Here is a 13440-nt window from a genome sequence, read left to right on the forward strand (position 1 = left end):
TGAATAAATAAGCATCAATTTTATTGAATCATGAATAATTTAAGACTGGTACAATCATCAGCTTTATTCTCTATGACGTGGGGCATGATCTCCAGCAGATCATTGGCAAATCCAAAAACCTCATGATAAATGAAAATTAAATAGGGAGGGAGGGAGGGTGGGAGGAAGGAAACATACCGTACACAAAATACTCAATTCCTAGTTTTCTCTTTAAAAATGGCTAGAAAAAATTCATCAAAATGCAGCACTTTAATCAATTATTTACAATTTCTATGTTACAATGAAAAAATGTACATCTTATAGAACATATTTCATAAACTGCTCCACTGGAAACAACTAGATCAAAACAGCAAACCTTTTATGTCATATCCACAAAGTTGGATTATTTTTTTTCTTCTGAAGGAGATTCGCCACGATCAAATCTGAATACACAGAATTTTGAAGTTTAAGCATCAACAATAAAATAAAAACTGTCCCCAAGATTACAACAAAGATCTAGGTAAGTCTCGTTCCGTGTCCCACCCCTGTCCCACCCACCTCCTTAAATTAAAAGGAATTCCCATCTCATTTATGGCCTGTAAAATTCTTGGCAGTTTGGGAAGAAAACTTTTGGCTTCCATCGGTAACTCAACACAAATGTTGCATAGAATTTCATACATTTTTTCAAAATTAGCCTAACTGTAGAAAAAGGCAAAAATGGAAGCATTTTGGACAGAGCCCTAAATGAGCACAAAGTCACTTTGTCAAAGGTGAGTGACACAAAAGGAAAACAGGACCAAAGTAAGAAATGTGCATATCAGACAACCCTGCTTCCCGAAATGTTAGGAAAGACGCCGAGTTGTGAATCGTGCAAGGCTCCGCTCCTGGACACCACCATTCGGTTGCCAGGCAGCACCAGGGACAGAGGTCTGGGCGCTGGGCCTGGACCCGGTGGGAGGGAAGTCTGTGGGGTCGGGGAAGAAAGAAAGAGTGAAGAGGGAGTCGTCAAAAGAAATGTGTCAGAGGATATTGGTAGGTGTCTACTCACAAGGTGACTGGGAAAACTGCCCACGAGGAGGAGTAGTCCATTGTGCCTCCTCCCAAATTCACAGTATGAGCGTATAAGGTCATCGCCGGGAGACAAGACTGAGGACTGTTCTTCAGGTTTACACAGAAGGCTCAGGGTGGCGGCCCCGAGGTCACAGGCTAAAATACAGGCTTTGAACGTCTGATGAAAAACAAAACAGAGGAAGACACACTCACGCACCCAGATGACTCAGAAAGGCTCAGCAGAACACAGTCTGCTAAGATTTTTTTTAAATTAGGATGAAAGAAAACAGCACGTCGAGAGGTTTGCCATTCACCTGTTAGTGGGACACAGTCCACTTTTCATTTTAAAGAGGAAGTAAATGGTGTCATCCAATGTCACGTGAGTGGTTTCAGGTCAAGCTCTTGTGGGAAGAAAAGAACAGATATTGAGAGAGGGATGTTTGGAAACAGAAATGTTTACAAAAAAAAAAAATGGAGTAAAAACCCTGATCATTAACAGAGATACCCCACCTGGGGGTCTGATAAAAATAAAACAGAAACAAGTGACTCAAAGATTGACCACACTCTGTAGAGAAAATACCAGTACGTTGAAGACATGTACCAGCAGAGCATGACTCGGCAACGTCACGTAACATTGCAGAACTTCTGCCTTTTCCTGCACGAGACGAAATTGCCGTCTAGTCAGGGTGTTAGCTGATAAGAACCTAAAAACACAAGGATTTTTTTTTTCTCCTTTTTTATTTTCCATAGTCACGCATCCACACGAAAGAGTCTTTCAGATGAGAGAAGTCACATTAACTGAGTTCTCCGAGTGAGTCGATGACTTGTTAGCCCTGTTTGCTTGGACGTGGAAAACAGAAAAACAGACCCCAGGCAGGCACGACACTCAACAATGATCACGGTGAATACAAAACCAGTAAGGCATCGCTTTGGGAAGGTCAGCACCGAAGAGGTCAGGCAAGACTCATCACCGGAGGCTGCGGCTTCTGGAAGGGGGCCACCCCGCCTGTGGACTTGTGTGATGTCCCGCTGGTACTGGGGAAAGTGCAAGTGTTTTGCGAGGTGACCTCCCACCCCGGCCCTGAGGCTGGGGGCTGGCACGCTGGAGGTGTCGACATGCGTCCTGTAGCCTCGGGGACGAGGAGGAAAGGCAAGGTCCCGCTCACCCACGCGCTGAGGATGGGGTGCTGGCCCCACCTTCAAGGGCGCAGCGACTGCAGCCTCGGCAGGAGGCGGAGAGTGTGTAGAACCGTGAAGATGGGCAACTGAAAACCAAAACTCAGCAGGACCCAACCAAAAGCCAACTCCTGCGGTTCTCACGTTCACCAAAGGATGGATTCTGACCACGAGGGGGAGGAGACGGAAAAAAAAAAAAAAAAAACCTTCAAAATCAAGAGTGAGAAAGGAAGAAGTTGACCTCATTTTCAAAGGAGGTGATGGGTTCGCCAAGGTAGACCAGTTCTCACTGTACACAGTGTTAGCAGGAACAAGACCGGACGCGTTTCTGTAGGAGAAGGACTCGGACACATGCAGATCGGCCTTTACAGCCGCGTCCACTCGGCCGCGCACTCTTGCTGGAGGATGAACCGGAGGCTGATGGGTCTGAGAGGTGGGGATGAACTGGGACAGGCAGGATACCTCTCGGGTAAGGAGAGCACCATTTCGAAAACAAACAGAAGAGAAAGCACGATTTGTTGTTCCTAAGGTTTCCCTGGGACGTGGCTCTGCGGTTTGCTGAGGGCGTCCAGAGCAAGGATCCCGGCGGGCTCCAGGTCGCTCTGGGGCCGGCGGGGTGGAAGGGCGTCGGCAGGGTGGAACGGCATCGGCGGGATGGGGTGGGCAGGGTGGACCGGGCTGCAGGGTCTGCTCGGGAAAAGCCCTGCTGTCTGCATTTCCAACTCTGCCCCGGTCTCTTCCGTCTCCGGGCAGCTCAGGGCAAGGAGGCTGCTTGGTCTTAGAGCTCCAAGTGGGTTTGTTGTTGCTGTTTTTTCGCCTTCTCATTTCAACAGTGATGGTCCTTTCCCGAGAAGTACCTTTCCGTGTCTTAGGGAGGTCACGGCAACAAGGCAGAACCGTAATGAAAACGGTAGATAGTGCAGTTTTTGCTGTGAAGGACGCGGGCCCCAGGCAGCCGGCCCGGGGCGCCCGCACCCAGGTCAAGGCTGGAGGACAAGGAGGGGCGTGGGGCTCCCCGCAGCGCTCACGCGGCGGCCGGGGGCTGGCTCAGGAGGGCGTCTTCGGGGGGCGCGGGGGAGGCCGGTGCAGGGCGAGGAGGATGGGGGCGTTTGGGCAGGGAGGAGGGTGGGCTCCGGGTCCCGGCCCCCGTCACAGAGTGGACTCCAGGGACGAGTCCAGGATGTCGTCCTGGTGGCTGGTGCTATTGGAGTCGCTGTCGTAGCTCTGGGGGCTGGAGTAGTTGGCGGCCTCCTGCAGCCTCATGAGCATGTTCATCTGGGGAGAGAGAAAGGGGCGTGAGCGGGCTCCCGGTCTGCGCAGAGCCGCCCACCTCCGGCCGCTCCGAAGCTCAGGCCCCCCTCTCTAGACTCACCTTGGGGCTGTGGCCCACCGTGGAGATGATGGACGCGAGCATGGACTCTGGGGCCAGACTTCCAGGGTTCACCACCCCCAGCTGAATGACCGGGGCACGTGACTTAACCCCTACACCTCAGTCTCTTCACAGGTCACATGTGAATAATTATACCTACTCTATCACCTTATGCTGTGGATGAACAGACACATAGGACAGAAAATACAAAGTCCTCTATATTTATTTTCACACTTGGGAAGAGCACCTCACCCCAGTGTATCCCTCAGCCTGGGGGAGATGCCAGCCAAGGGCCCCAGCTTCTGGAACGTGAACAGCGGCACCACTGACCTCTAGGCCCATGGCTCCCCTCCAGTGAGCATCCAGCCCATCTGCACCCCTGGCTCTGGCCAGAGGGCTCCCTAGAGTCACCTGCGCTTCCAGCTCCTGTCAAGGCTTCCATGGGGAGGCGGGACAGCACTAGCTACAAGCGGAGCCTCAGAGCACCCAGGTAACCTTTGGGAAATTATTTAATAGATCTCATCCATCAGTTCCTTATTTGTAGACTGGAGAGAATAGCAGTGCCCATCCCATAGGGCTGAAGGAAGGAACAAATGATAGGATGTATGCTAAACCCTTAGAATAGGGTCCGGCACACAGTAACTGTGCAATAAATGTGATACATCTGCTATCACCATCATCATCACCTGTCTTAAAGAGTTCAAAGGCAATGTTCTCGTATCTCCCCTGGTCCACAGTCTGTTGGTCATCTGTGTTGAAGTGGAGATGGGGAACCGAAAGTGACTCTTACTTACAACTATAAATTGTGTGTGTATATCTTTTGATCTAGCAAAATTAGGAAGATAGCATCTGAGCTATCGTCAGATTTGCTGCAGCCGGGCATGAAACCTGGCTGCCCCTTGGCCAGCCGCCCCTCAGGATGCCTGGGTGAGCCAACCACAGAAGCACCACGGGCTGGTGTCCATCTGCACGGCCACAACCACGAAGGGGTGGAGCAGAAGCATGAAGGAAACTCCTTCACAGCCAGGATTATTCATTCACTCATCAAACATCCCCTGTGTACCCACAGTATATGGTCTGGAGTGAACACAACACAGTCCTGTCCTCCTGGAGTCCCTGGTCTCAGGCAGGCAAGAGGTCAGTAAACAAGAGGGCTATTTACAGGCGAGATCTGTGGCCCTGGGCAGAGAGAACAGGACTCCGGCGAAGCACCAAGTAGCTAACTTGATGTGTAGGGGTGGCTGGGCTGGCACAGATGACCTCTGGGGGCCAGAGGTTGCCAGGAGAATTCTATGTAACTATTCCAAGAACCCTGGGTCTTCCCGAAATGCTCTCTGTGTTTAGTTAGTGACACAAATATTTCTGGTTAAGAAAAGACTCCCGAAATGCTCTCTGTGTTTAGTTAGTGACACAAATATTTCTGGTTAAGAAAAGAGTTTCCTTCATGAGCTGACTATTCTGTCCTCTAGATACCCCAAATTCCATTTTTATGAGACTCAGAGTCTATCAGCTTGAACCCATAGAAACAGTTCTATGACTTTCGCTTTTAATAACGGTTCCCCGGTGGCTCAGCAGTAAAGAATCTGCCTGAAGGGCAGGATGCTTGCAGCAGATGCGGGTTCGAACCCTGGGTTGGAAAGATCTCTTGGAGAAGAATATGGCAACCCACTCCAGTATTCTTGCCTGGAAAATCCCAAGGATAAAGGAGCCTGGTGGGCTACAGTCCATGGGGTCTCTTTTCTGAGTGACTAACACAACAACATTAGCAATGGTTTTTTATAGGCTGACCCTTTCCTCTGGAAAATTACTGCTGTAAACACTGCAAATCAAGCTGGGTAGTAACACATTTAAAATAAACACATTTAAACACATTTAAAATAAAGTTCCTCTCTAAAAAGTCTCAATAGGACTGCAGCTGCATTCCGCCAGTCAGGAGTGGCAAACAACCCTAAGGCACTTATGATGATGATGATTTTTTTATCTAGCAAATCAGTTAGTCACTAGGGAGGGCACAACAAGCCAGCTGTCTTTTAATTCTGCTGCCATCTCTTATGAATGTGTTTGTTCGTTAGGTAGCGCAAGCCATGGTCTTTGCTGTGTTTTCCTCTTGCCTAAGCTGCTAAGAGCGCTCAGGGCTAAATTTATAGCATGACTATGGTCACTTAACCATGCAAGGTTCTGGTATATGTGCTTCCACCTTCTTTTATAGGCCTTCTGATGCATTCGGTCTAATTTCACAGTATGCCTACGCATGGGTCTTACATTGGCAGAGAGTACTAGAATTGTAGGGTTATAGCCTCTGGCCCAGGTTCTTCTTAAAGGGCCTTTATTGCTTTAGTATATGTGGAATAAAGATGCTCAGGCAGCGTTAAGGACTTAACTCATCTCACTGGCCTGGGGACCCACACTCAGGACCCCCTGGCCTTGCCTCCACGAGCCCCTCCTGTCCTCAGACCTCCCTCTGCCTGAGCCCTGGACACTGGCTCGAACTTCTGCCCTTAGCATGCTCTGCCTCGGCTCAGTTACTAGTGGGAGGGGGTGATGGGACAGGACCAGACATGGTAACGGTGAGCTCAGAGCAGAGGGCAGAGAGTGGTACAGACATTTAGGGGGTATAGACATTTAGGGGGAAAAACCAAATTCTTAACCTCTTACCTGAAAACTGTCACAGGGGTTAAAGGCACCAGTGAAAAACCAAAAACAAGGAAGAAAATATTGGCCGAAATGTCCCAAACCTTGGGATGGGTCTAACCTTGCTAAGCAAGACCAGGGCTCGGTCACCTCCAAATTTCCAGCGTGCCCTATATCACACTCAATACACAGTAAGTGTTCAGTGAATGCCAAGCTGCTCTGGAGGCAGAGAACTCACCAGCGGGTCTCCTTCAGCATCACTAGGGGGCATCTGCTTGCTGGTTGATCCCTCCCGAGGCATGGAGTAGCCGTCGAAACCAACATCCTCGGGTCGGAGCTGCAGGAGAGGGGGCCACTCGTGCTGCTGTGGGCTGGCTGCCCAAGGATAGGTGTCCATCACCCACTTGGCGGGATCCTCCCAGGGGGCCCGCCTTCCATAGAGCTGGAAACAGACAAAGAAAGAACAGTCAGGAGGTGGGCCAAGACCCCGCTGCAGTCCTGGTTTTGCAGCTTTCTGAAAAACTCTCCAAACCCAGCATTAGGCTTCCCTTGATGGAGTAATTCCACTTGCAGAATTCTATCCTAAGGAAATCATCCAAGGTGCTAAGACCAAAGGTGGTGTGACCCAGAGAGTAAGAACACTGGAGGCACCTCTCATCTCTGCCACTGACTCACTGTGTCACCCTAAACTCTGAGCCTTGCAGATCCAACGTGAAAAACAGGCATCTGATTTGAAGCGTTTGCCAATTTCCATGGTATAAATACTCTCACTGTGGCCAGTCACTTATCAATGTGATGTCACTGAACGTGGAGCTGGAAAGAGGTGCTATCATTCCACTGAGGAGGCCCCCTCTGCCATGGCACACAGCTGGGGGTGCTGGGCATTAGGACCAGAAGTGGAGGCCACAATGGCCCTGGCTCAATAAAACCCCATTTCCTGAAGGGAGTCTGACTCTCAGGGGCCCTCTGAAGAGGTACTGGTCACTTTCAGAACAGGAAATTGTTAAAGGGGCTCCATGTGAGTCCCGGAATTGCAACCGTTTCTCCTCCCTCATGTATTTCTCAGAATTGTCCGCAACAACTGATTTCCTCTTAAAAAAGAATTAACACAAAATTGTGTAAGACCAGTGCCATTCCTCCAAGCTCCTTTTCTTAAGTCAGAAATACCTAATAATACAATGCCTTCAGTGACTTCTCCTGGCAATTACAAGCAATGTAGACACTGTTTAAAAAAACGAAAACCTAGGCTGCACCACTTTCCAAGGCTCGGCTCGGCACATCACACAGACAGGCCCTCTCTGTAGCCTTCCTCTTCAAGGCCGCCCCCTCCACCACTCGTTACAGCTCACTGCGCGCCAGGGACTGCGGGAAACACTTGACAAATATCTTGATTTACCACCACGTGACTCCTAGAGAAAGTATCACCACCCGGGCAGGCTCCAGAAGGAGGGGAGGCAGAACTGGAATCCGAGTCTGTCCGAGCGTGTGAACCACCGGAGCCTGAGCAGACGTGGCACAGTTGTGCTCGTAGCCAGGACAAGACGTGCCCACCCAGGACCGTGCCCCCTCTGTGGCTCTGGAGGGGCACCCCCTCTGTAGGGGACCGTGGGGTACAAAGACCAAAGCCCTCTGGGCCACAATGCCTGCAGGGGGCTCGGGAGTGGAATTACATGTGGACGGCAGCCTGTCTGTCTGTCCTTCTAGGACTCTTACAGTTGAGGCAGGGGGGAGTATGGGGAGAGAGGGCTGAGAATACAGTAGAGCTGAGCTTTGACTGCTAAAACCCTGTCTTTCCCAGGTCACAGGTTAACTCAGCTGGAAGGAACTGGGGGTCACCTATCCCAGCTCCTTCGTCTACCAGATGGAAAACTTCTTGGGACTTAAAGAGAAGACCCAGTTGTAAAAGGTTTCAGAGCAGAGCTGGATTCGAAGCTAGGACCCCAGCATCCTTGTCTGAGCCTTTCCTTTCTTCACTCCTCCTGAAAAACTCCATCTGAACCACCTGGCGGTATCAACAAGACTCACGTGGCTCGGCCAAAACCAGTGCCCGGAGATGTAGGCCGGGTGTCCGCCCGACGAGGATACGTCAGCTGGGCTGGACCCGCTGTCCCTCTGGCCGTCTCACCACTGCTAAGCCACCTCCGATCTCTCCGGGAAGCGCCCACCCTGCCCACGCTGCAGACAGGCCCCCCACCTCTCTTCATCCACAGCCGCCGCCTCCTCCACTCCAGACACACAGCCTCCTATGAGCTCATGGCTCTCAGACACCAGGGCCTCTCCCGTCTAGCGCCCTCCAGCCCTGTCTACTGTGAAATCGTTCTTAACCTGGGGCAGTGGTGACTCGGAGACCGGAGAATTCAGTCTGGCATCCGAAAGGCGATTCACAGTCTGTGCGGGAAGGGATCACATGAAGGAGCATGTGCGCACACGTATGGGTCAGGGAGGAGGGAAACGCAAGCACTTGGGGATTTCCAGAACTGAAGAAGTCTTGGCAGATTAGAAATATGCCTGCAACTTTCAGCTTCTCCCTCCAAGGACTTTCCCTACAGAACTCAGCTGACTTTCCCATGCCAGATTTCACATGTGGGAGGTTGAACCAAACGTCGTTTCTGACAGCTCCTGCTTCTGTCTCCATCCTCCAGCCTGAAGGGGAGACGCTGAGAACTGCAGAAGAACAGAGGCTAGAACCCACACTCAGCAAGTTCATAGAGTCTGGCCCTGTGGCTTTTAAATTTTTGCTCTGCTCCTCTGACCCTACTACTTGGTAGTTTGAGGAACTTTGCGGTTCTGGACAGCCAGGCTGAAAAAACTCTCCTGGCCCACACTTTTCAGGTTACAGTTGAGAAATTTGAGGTATAGAGGAGGGAGGTCTACCCAGGGTCTCAGAGCAGGTTGGGTCATCTGATCAACAACCACAACCCTCCTCTCTTCCAACAGGGGAACAGAGGTCTTTTGAATGACTCGGCAGGCTTTAGACACTTTGGCAAGTGTTTACATCAACAGCTCTAAAGGGGAACAGGGCTGGGGGCTAAGTCCTAAGACAAAAACACTCTAGGAGCATCTCACGTCATTTGCAAGAACAAGGAATATTTTTACAAGTCTCCCCACTTGCTGCTAGACATGTTCAAGTCCAAGTGGTGAATGGCTGGGTAAGTACCGTGGCAAGCAAAGGATGTATCACAAAGCTCCTTGTCCCACTGCAGAGCCCTAAGGCAGCTCTGGGAAATAGCAGACAGCTGTAGAGACAGACAGACAGACAGGACATACACTTTCCCCAAGGCAGGGAGGAGCTTGGCATGACTACTGGGTTAGGAATAGAGATCGAAGACACTGGAAACTGAAACCTCAGCCACTGACTCTGATTTATGACTCTGTGGATGCACATGTTTATCACACATGAGGGCCTCAAGGTGCAGATTCTGCAGGAACCTCCAAACAACTGCTCGCATGCATGCATGTGCACACACACACACGTGCACACAAACAATTTGGGAAAAAGAATTAGGAGTCAAAACATGCAAGGATATCTAGTATCCACTAGGGGGCAATGCCATATCTCCTCTGGGCAAACTTGTGCCCATTGAGGGGCTGACGGGAAGCCCATGGTGAGACCTGATTGCAGCGGGGGCTCTGTGCTATCTACCACCAGGGGCAGTCCTGCCTAAGCCCAATCTGGGGACTCCACCCCTTCTCAGCATATGACCTCGGCCAAGGGCTTGCCTGCTTTGAACCACAGTGCACTCACCTCATGGCTACATCACTCACCTCACAGGGTCAGGGAGGAGTAAATGGCCCACCCGTGCCCAGCGCACAATAAGCATGGGACTCAAGGTAATAAGCAGAGTGAGGCGTTTTGAATTTTTTTAAAACAGGAGAGTCTTTTTGTCAAATGAAATCTTACGTAGAACTTCATGCTATGAAACATAATACTTGGTTCCCTGAGCAACCTGAAGCATCTAAGGTATAGGGCAGGGGTCTTAGAACAGCCTGGGAAATCTTGAAGTAACTGAGAAGTTAGCTATGGGCTACGACGCTGGATCATCCACACCCCAGCAGGTGCACTGGGGAAGGGTCAAAAACTCCCGGGAGCCTTGGTTTCCTGTCTATGGGAGCTGTTGAATAAAACAGTGGGTGTGAAAACTAAATGGGATCATGTCTGTCGGGCCCCTGGCACAGTGACTGGTAGGCAGCAGCCGCTCAATAGATGTCAGCAAAGTTTCCTTCAAAACTAGAGACACAGAGAACGTCCCAAGGTTCCTCACGAATCTGCAGATTCTGTGGGGTCTCCCAGACTAGAGAACGGCATGCAGTCACAGGTTTGGGGCAAGAGGGCTCACTTTTGAGCAACGTGGTATAACGCTCACTCTGGCTGCCTCCCCTGGTTGTGTTCATGTTCTTGCAAGACTGTCCTTCAAACGACCTCAACAGCACAAGGAGTGGATGACTTCTCTCGCCTCAGAGAGAATCAGTGGGTCTCCTGAGGTGGCAGCATGTTTCTGCTCCTTGTTCAAAATGGGCTCTTTCATAGCCATCCCGCAGCCCTTTCACCTGCAGACTCTGATCTTTGTAGGAAAGAAAACTACTGCCCTTATAACCAACTCATCAGCAACCTCTCCAGGATAGGCAGGGAAGATCTCACTGTGCTTTTATAGCTGGGCCCACGAGCCCTTCTTTGAAGCTGAGGTCCAAGCAGCAAGGCGTTAGCACCATCCAGCCTTGGTGAGGACCAATGAGGGGCCTCTAACTAAGCTCACGGCTGGAGCACAGACCGAGCTTCTGCCTCCTCATTAGCGCCTCTTTCGGCAGGAAACTTTTATTCAACAGCTCCCATGAGTTTTTCCAAGCACACTCTAGGTCCTGCACCAGAGAATATATTTGGGCAAAGAAGCAAAGGGGAGAAGTAAGTGGTGAGTCAGAAATAGAAGGAAACTGCTTCTTCCTCTGGGGCAGTTCCTCCCGTTTCTTTCCAGCAGTGTGAGTTTCCCAGAGGTGCCTGCCTACTACAGTCCCTGGAAGCCCCTGATGGGAACTTAGAGAGGCTTCTGGAATGACAAAGACTCCAAGATTCCAGCAGCGGTGGGGAATACTTCCACTGGCCCCCAAAAACAGGAGTGATGGGGTGGCTGTTTGGGTTTGTGGTCCTAATAAATTCATTTGAATAAAGAATACATGATAGTTACTCAACATAGGCCAGTGAATTTATCTACCTAGAGAGATTCCACTGCACAGATCTGAAATCTTACTTTTTTTCCCCCCATAAAATCCACTTTCAACAAAATAGAAATGCAGCCATCAATGGGAGAAATAGCTGAAGGGAATACAAACTTCTAGTTGTGAAGTAAATAAGTCTAGTCAATAATATGGTAATAACTCTGCCTGGTGACAGATGGTAATGAGATTTACCATGGTATAATTTCATAATGCATAAAAACATCAAATCACTATATTGTATACTTGAAATGAATATGTCAATTACAATTTAAAAAAAATAAAAAATGCTGCCATTGATTAATGATCTTCAAACACTGGAAACTGATTTGGGACTGGTTAAGGGACTGCCCAATTTCTTGCTACCCTCTGCCTTAACAATCACTTGTGGCTTGAATTTGTAGCATACATGCTCCAGGCCAATGAAATATCAGTGACCAGAGGCACACCATCTTCTTTTTTGAGCTCTGGTTGTCCTGAGTGTCTCTGAAGAGACCATCAGTGCTGTTACATGTTACAGGGATACAAAGCAAATGACATTTTGCCAGGCTCAGCTAAATATACACAAATGACAAACCCCACTAAAGTGCGCGGTCACCCACATGGATGCAGGTGTGCAAGCCCTACGTGTCCCATCACACGTGTGCACACGGGTGTGCACACAGCACCATCCCCCGAAATGGGCCCTTTAACTGCAGCACGTGTCTCCCACTGCCCAGTACCAAGCAAACACAGCCCTGAGGAACCTGGCTAAGCTGGTTTCTGGATTATTCAGCCGTGTATGATGCCTGCTAACTTCTCAGAGTGGTCCTAAAAGCTGACAACTGCCCCAGGCTACCTCCAGACTCAACAATACAACTACTGCACGCTCCAATTTACCACTAAGCCCCTAGCATTAACTCCTGGGTTGAGTGAGAAGTGCAGGGTCCGGGTTTCCCAGCTGCAACCGGGCAGGAGGGATGGACAGTCAGGTGGGCAGCAGGGTCATCTATCTATGAGGGGTCCTGGTGTCGGGCAGAGAATGCCAAATCCTAAGTTCTTAAAAGTTTCACTTCCCGACCTTGGGGCAAGTCACTTATTCACTCTGAGTCAAAATTTTCTCTTAAAAAATGGAGATTTAAAAAAAAAAAAAAACTCTGCCCAAGCCCCAGGATAAATGCTGAATCTGAACCAAATAGCAGATATGAGACTACTTAAGCAAACTGTGAAGTGCGACATATTTCATTTCTTGTGCACTCATGACGCTGAGCACTCGCTGGCCATGATGTCGCTGACCCTGGCAACACTCTTTGTGGCGGGGTGTGATCGCTGTCCCTTCCGGGGATGAGGGCACTGTGGTACAGAAAGGCTGGATGAATTGCTTAGGGTCACACAGCTAACAGTGGCAGAGGCAGGGTTTGCAGCCTAGTGCATCCTATGCCATGCTAGAGGATGGCCTCGAAGGTGAGGAGCTGCTGCCTCACATCGGTCAGTTTCCGGGGCGGGGGGAGATAGACAAGAGTGCTGGTCACGAGGACAGTCCCTGGAACTGAGGAGGTCAGCGGGCAGTGTGGTCTCACCTGGAGTCCTTCTCTGACAGCTTCCAGGAGGTAGGGGATGATTGAGTAGTTCCACAGGTCGGTGAACCACACCCTGGAACCATCCACGTCGATGGGACAGGACAGGAAGAGCCGGGGGCCTGCGGACCATAGGGAACATCAGTCAAATTAAAATGCAGGGGGGCAGGAGAAGCCAGCCCACGATCCTCTCACAGGAGGGACCCTGCATTTCCTGAGTGACAGCAGAAATGCCAGCTGCTGTGTGGTGGCACCTGGGCTCTCTAACCCTACCCTGGGATCTCGCTCCTGGTGGGAACCACCCCAAGGGAAGGGGAGACTTTCTGGAGAAATACGGTCATTGTGGTACTGTCTAACCTTTGAAAATGGAAGCACGGTAGATGTCCATGAGAATAGGAGTGATTAAGGAAGTGATGGCATACCCACATCTGATTATTTCACAGAGTAAGTATTTTGCAGAGCAACAAAGAA

General features: G+C 50.2%; 1 protein-coding gene across 2 annotated transcripts in view; it reads right to left on the minus strand.

Moving 5' to 3' along the window:
* NAV2 (neuron navigator 2) overlaps window positions 1-13440 on the minus strand; it is a 418592-nt gene continuing 405152 nt past the window's right edge. For both annotated transcript variants that reach the window (XM_065937242.1, XM_065937241.1), the window contains 3 exons: window positions 12973-13091; window positions 6444-6647; window positions 1-3480 (listed from right to left, as the gene is read on the minus strand). In XM_065937242.1, the coding sequence (XP_065793314.1) occupies window positions 3355-3480; window positions 6444-6647; window positions 12973-13091 (449 nt within the window). In that variant the 3' untranslated portion in view covers window positions 1-3354. The remainder of the gene's footprint in view (window positions 3481-6443; window positions 6648-12972; window positions 13092-13440) is intronic.

Source organism: Muntiacus reevesi, chromosome 5 (assembly GCF_963930625.1).
Source record: "Muntiacus reevesi chromosome 5, mMunRee1.1, whole genome shotgun sequence".
Lineage (NCBI taxonomy): Eukaryota > Metazoa > Chordata > Mammalia > Artiodactyla > Cervidae > Muntiacus > Muntiacus reevesi.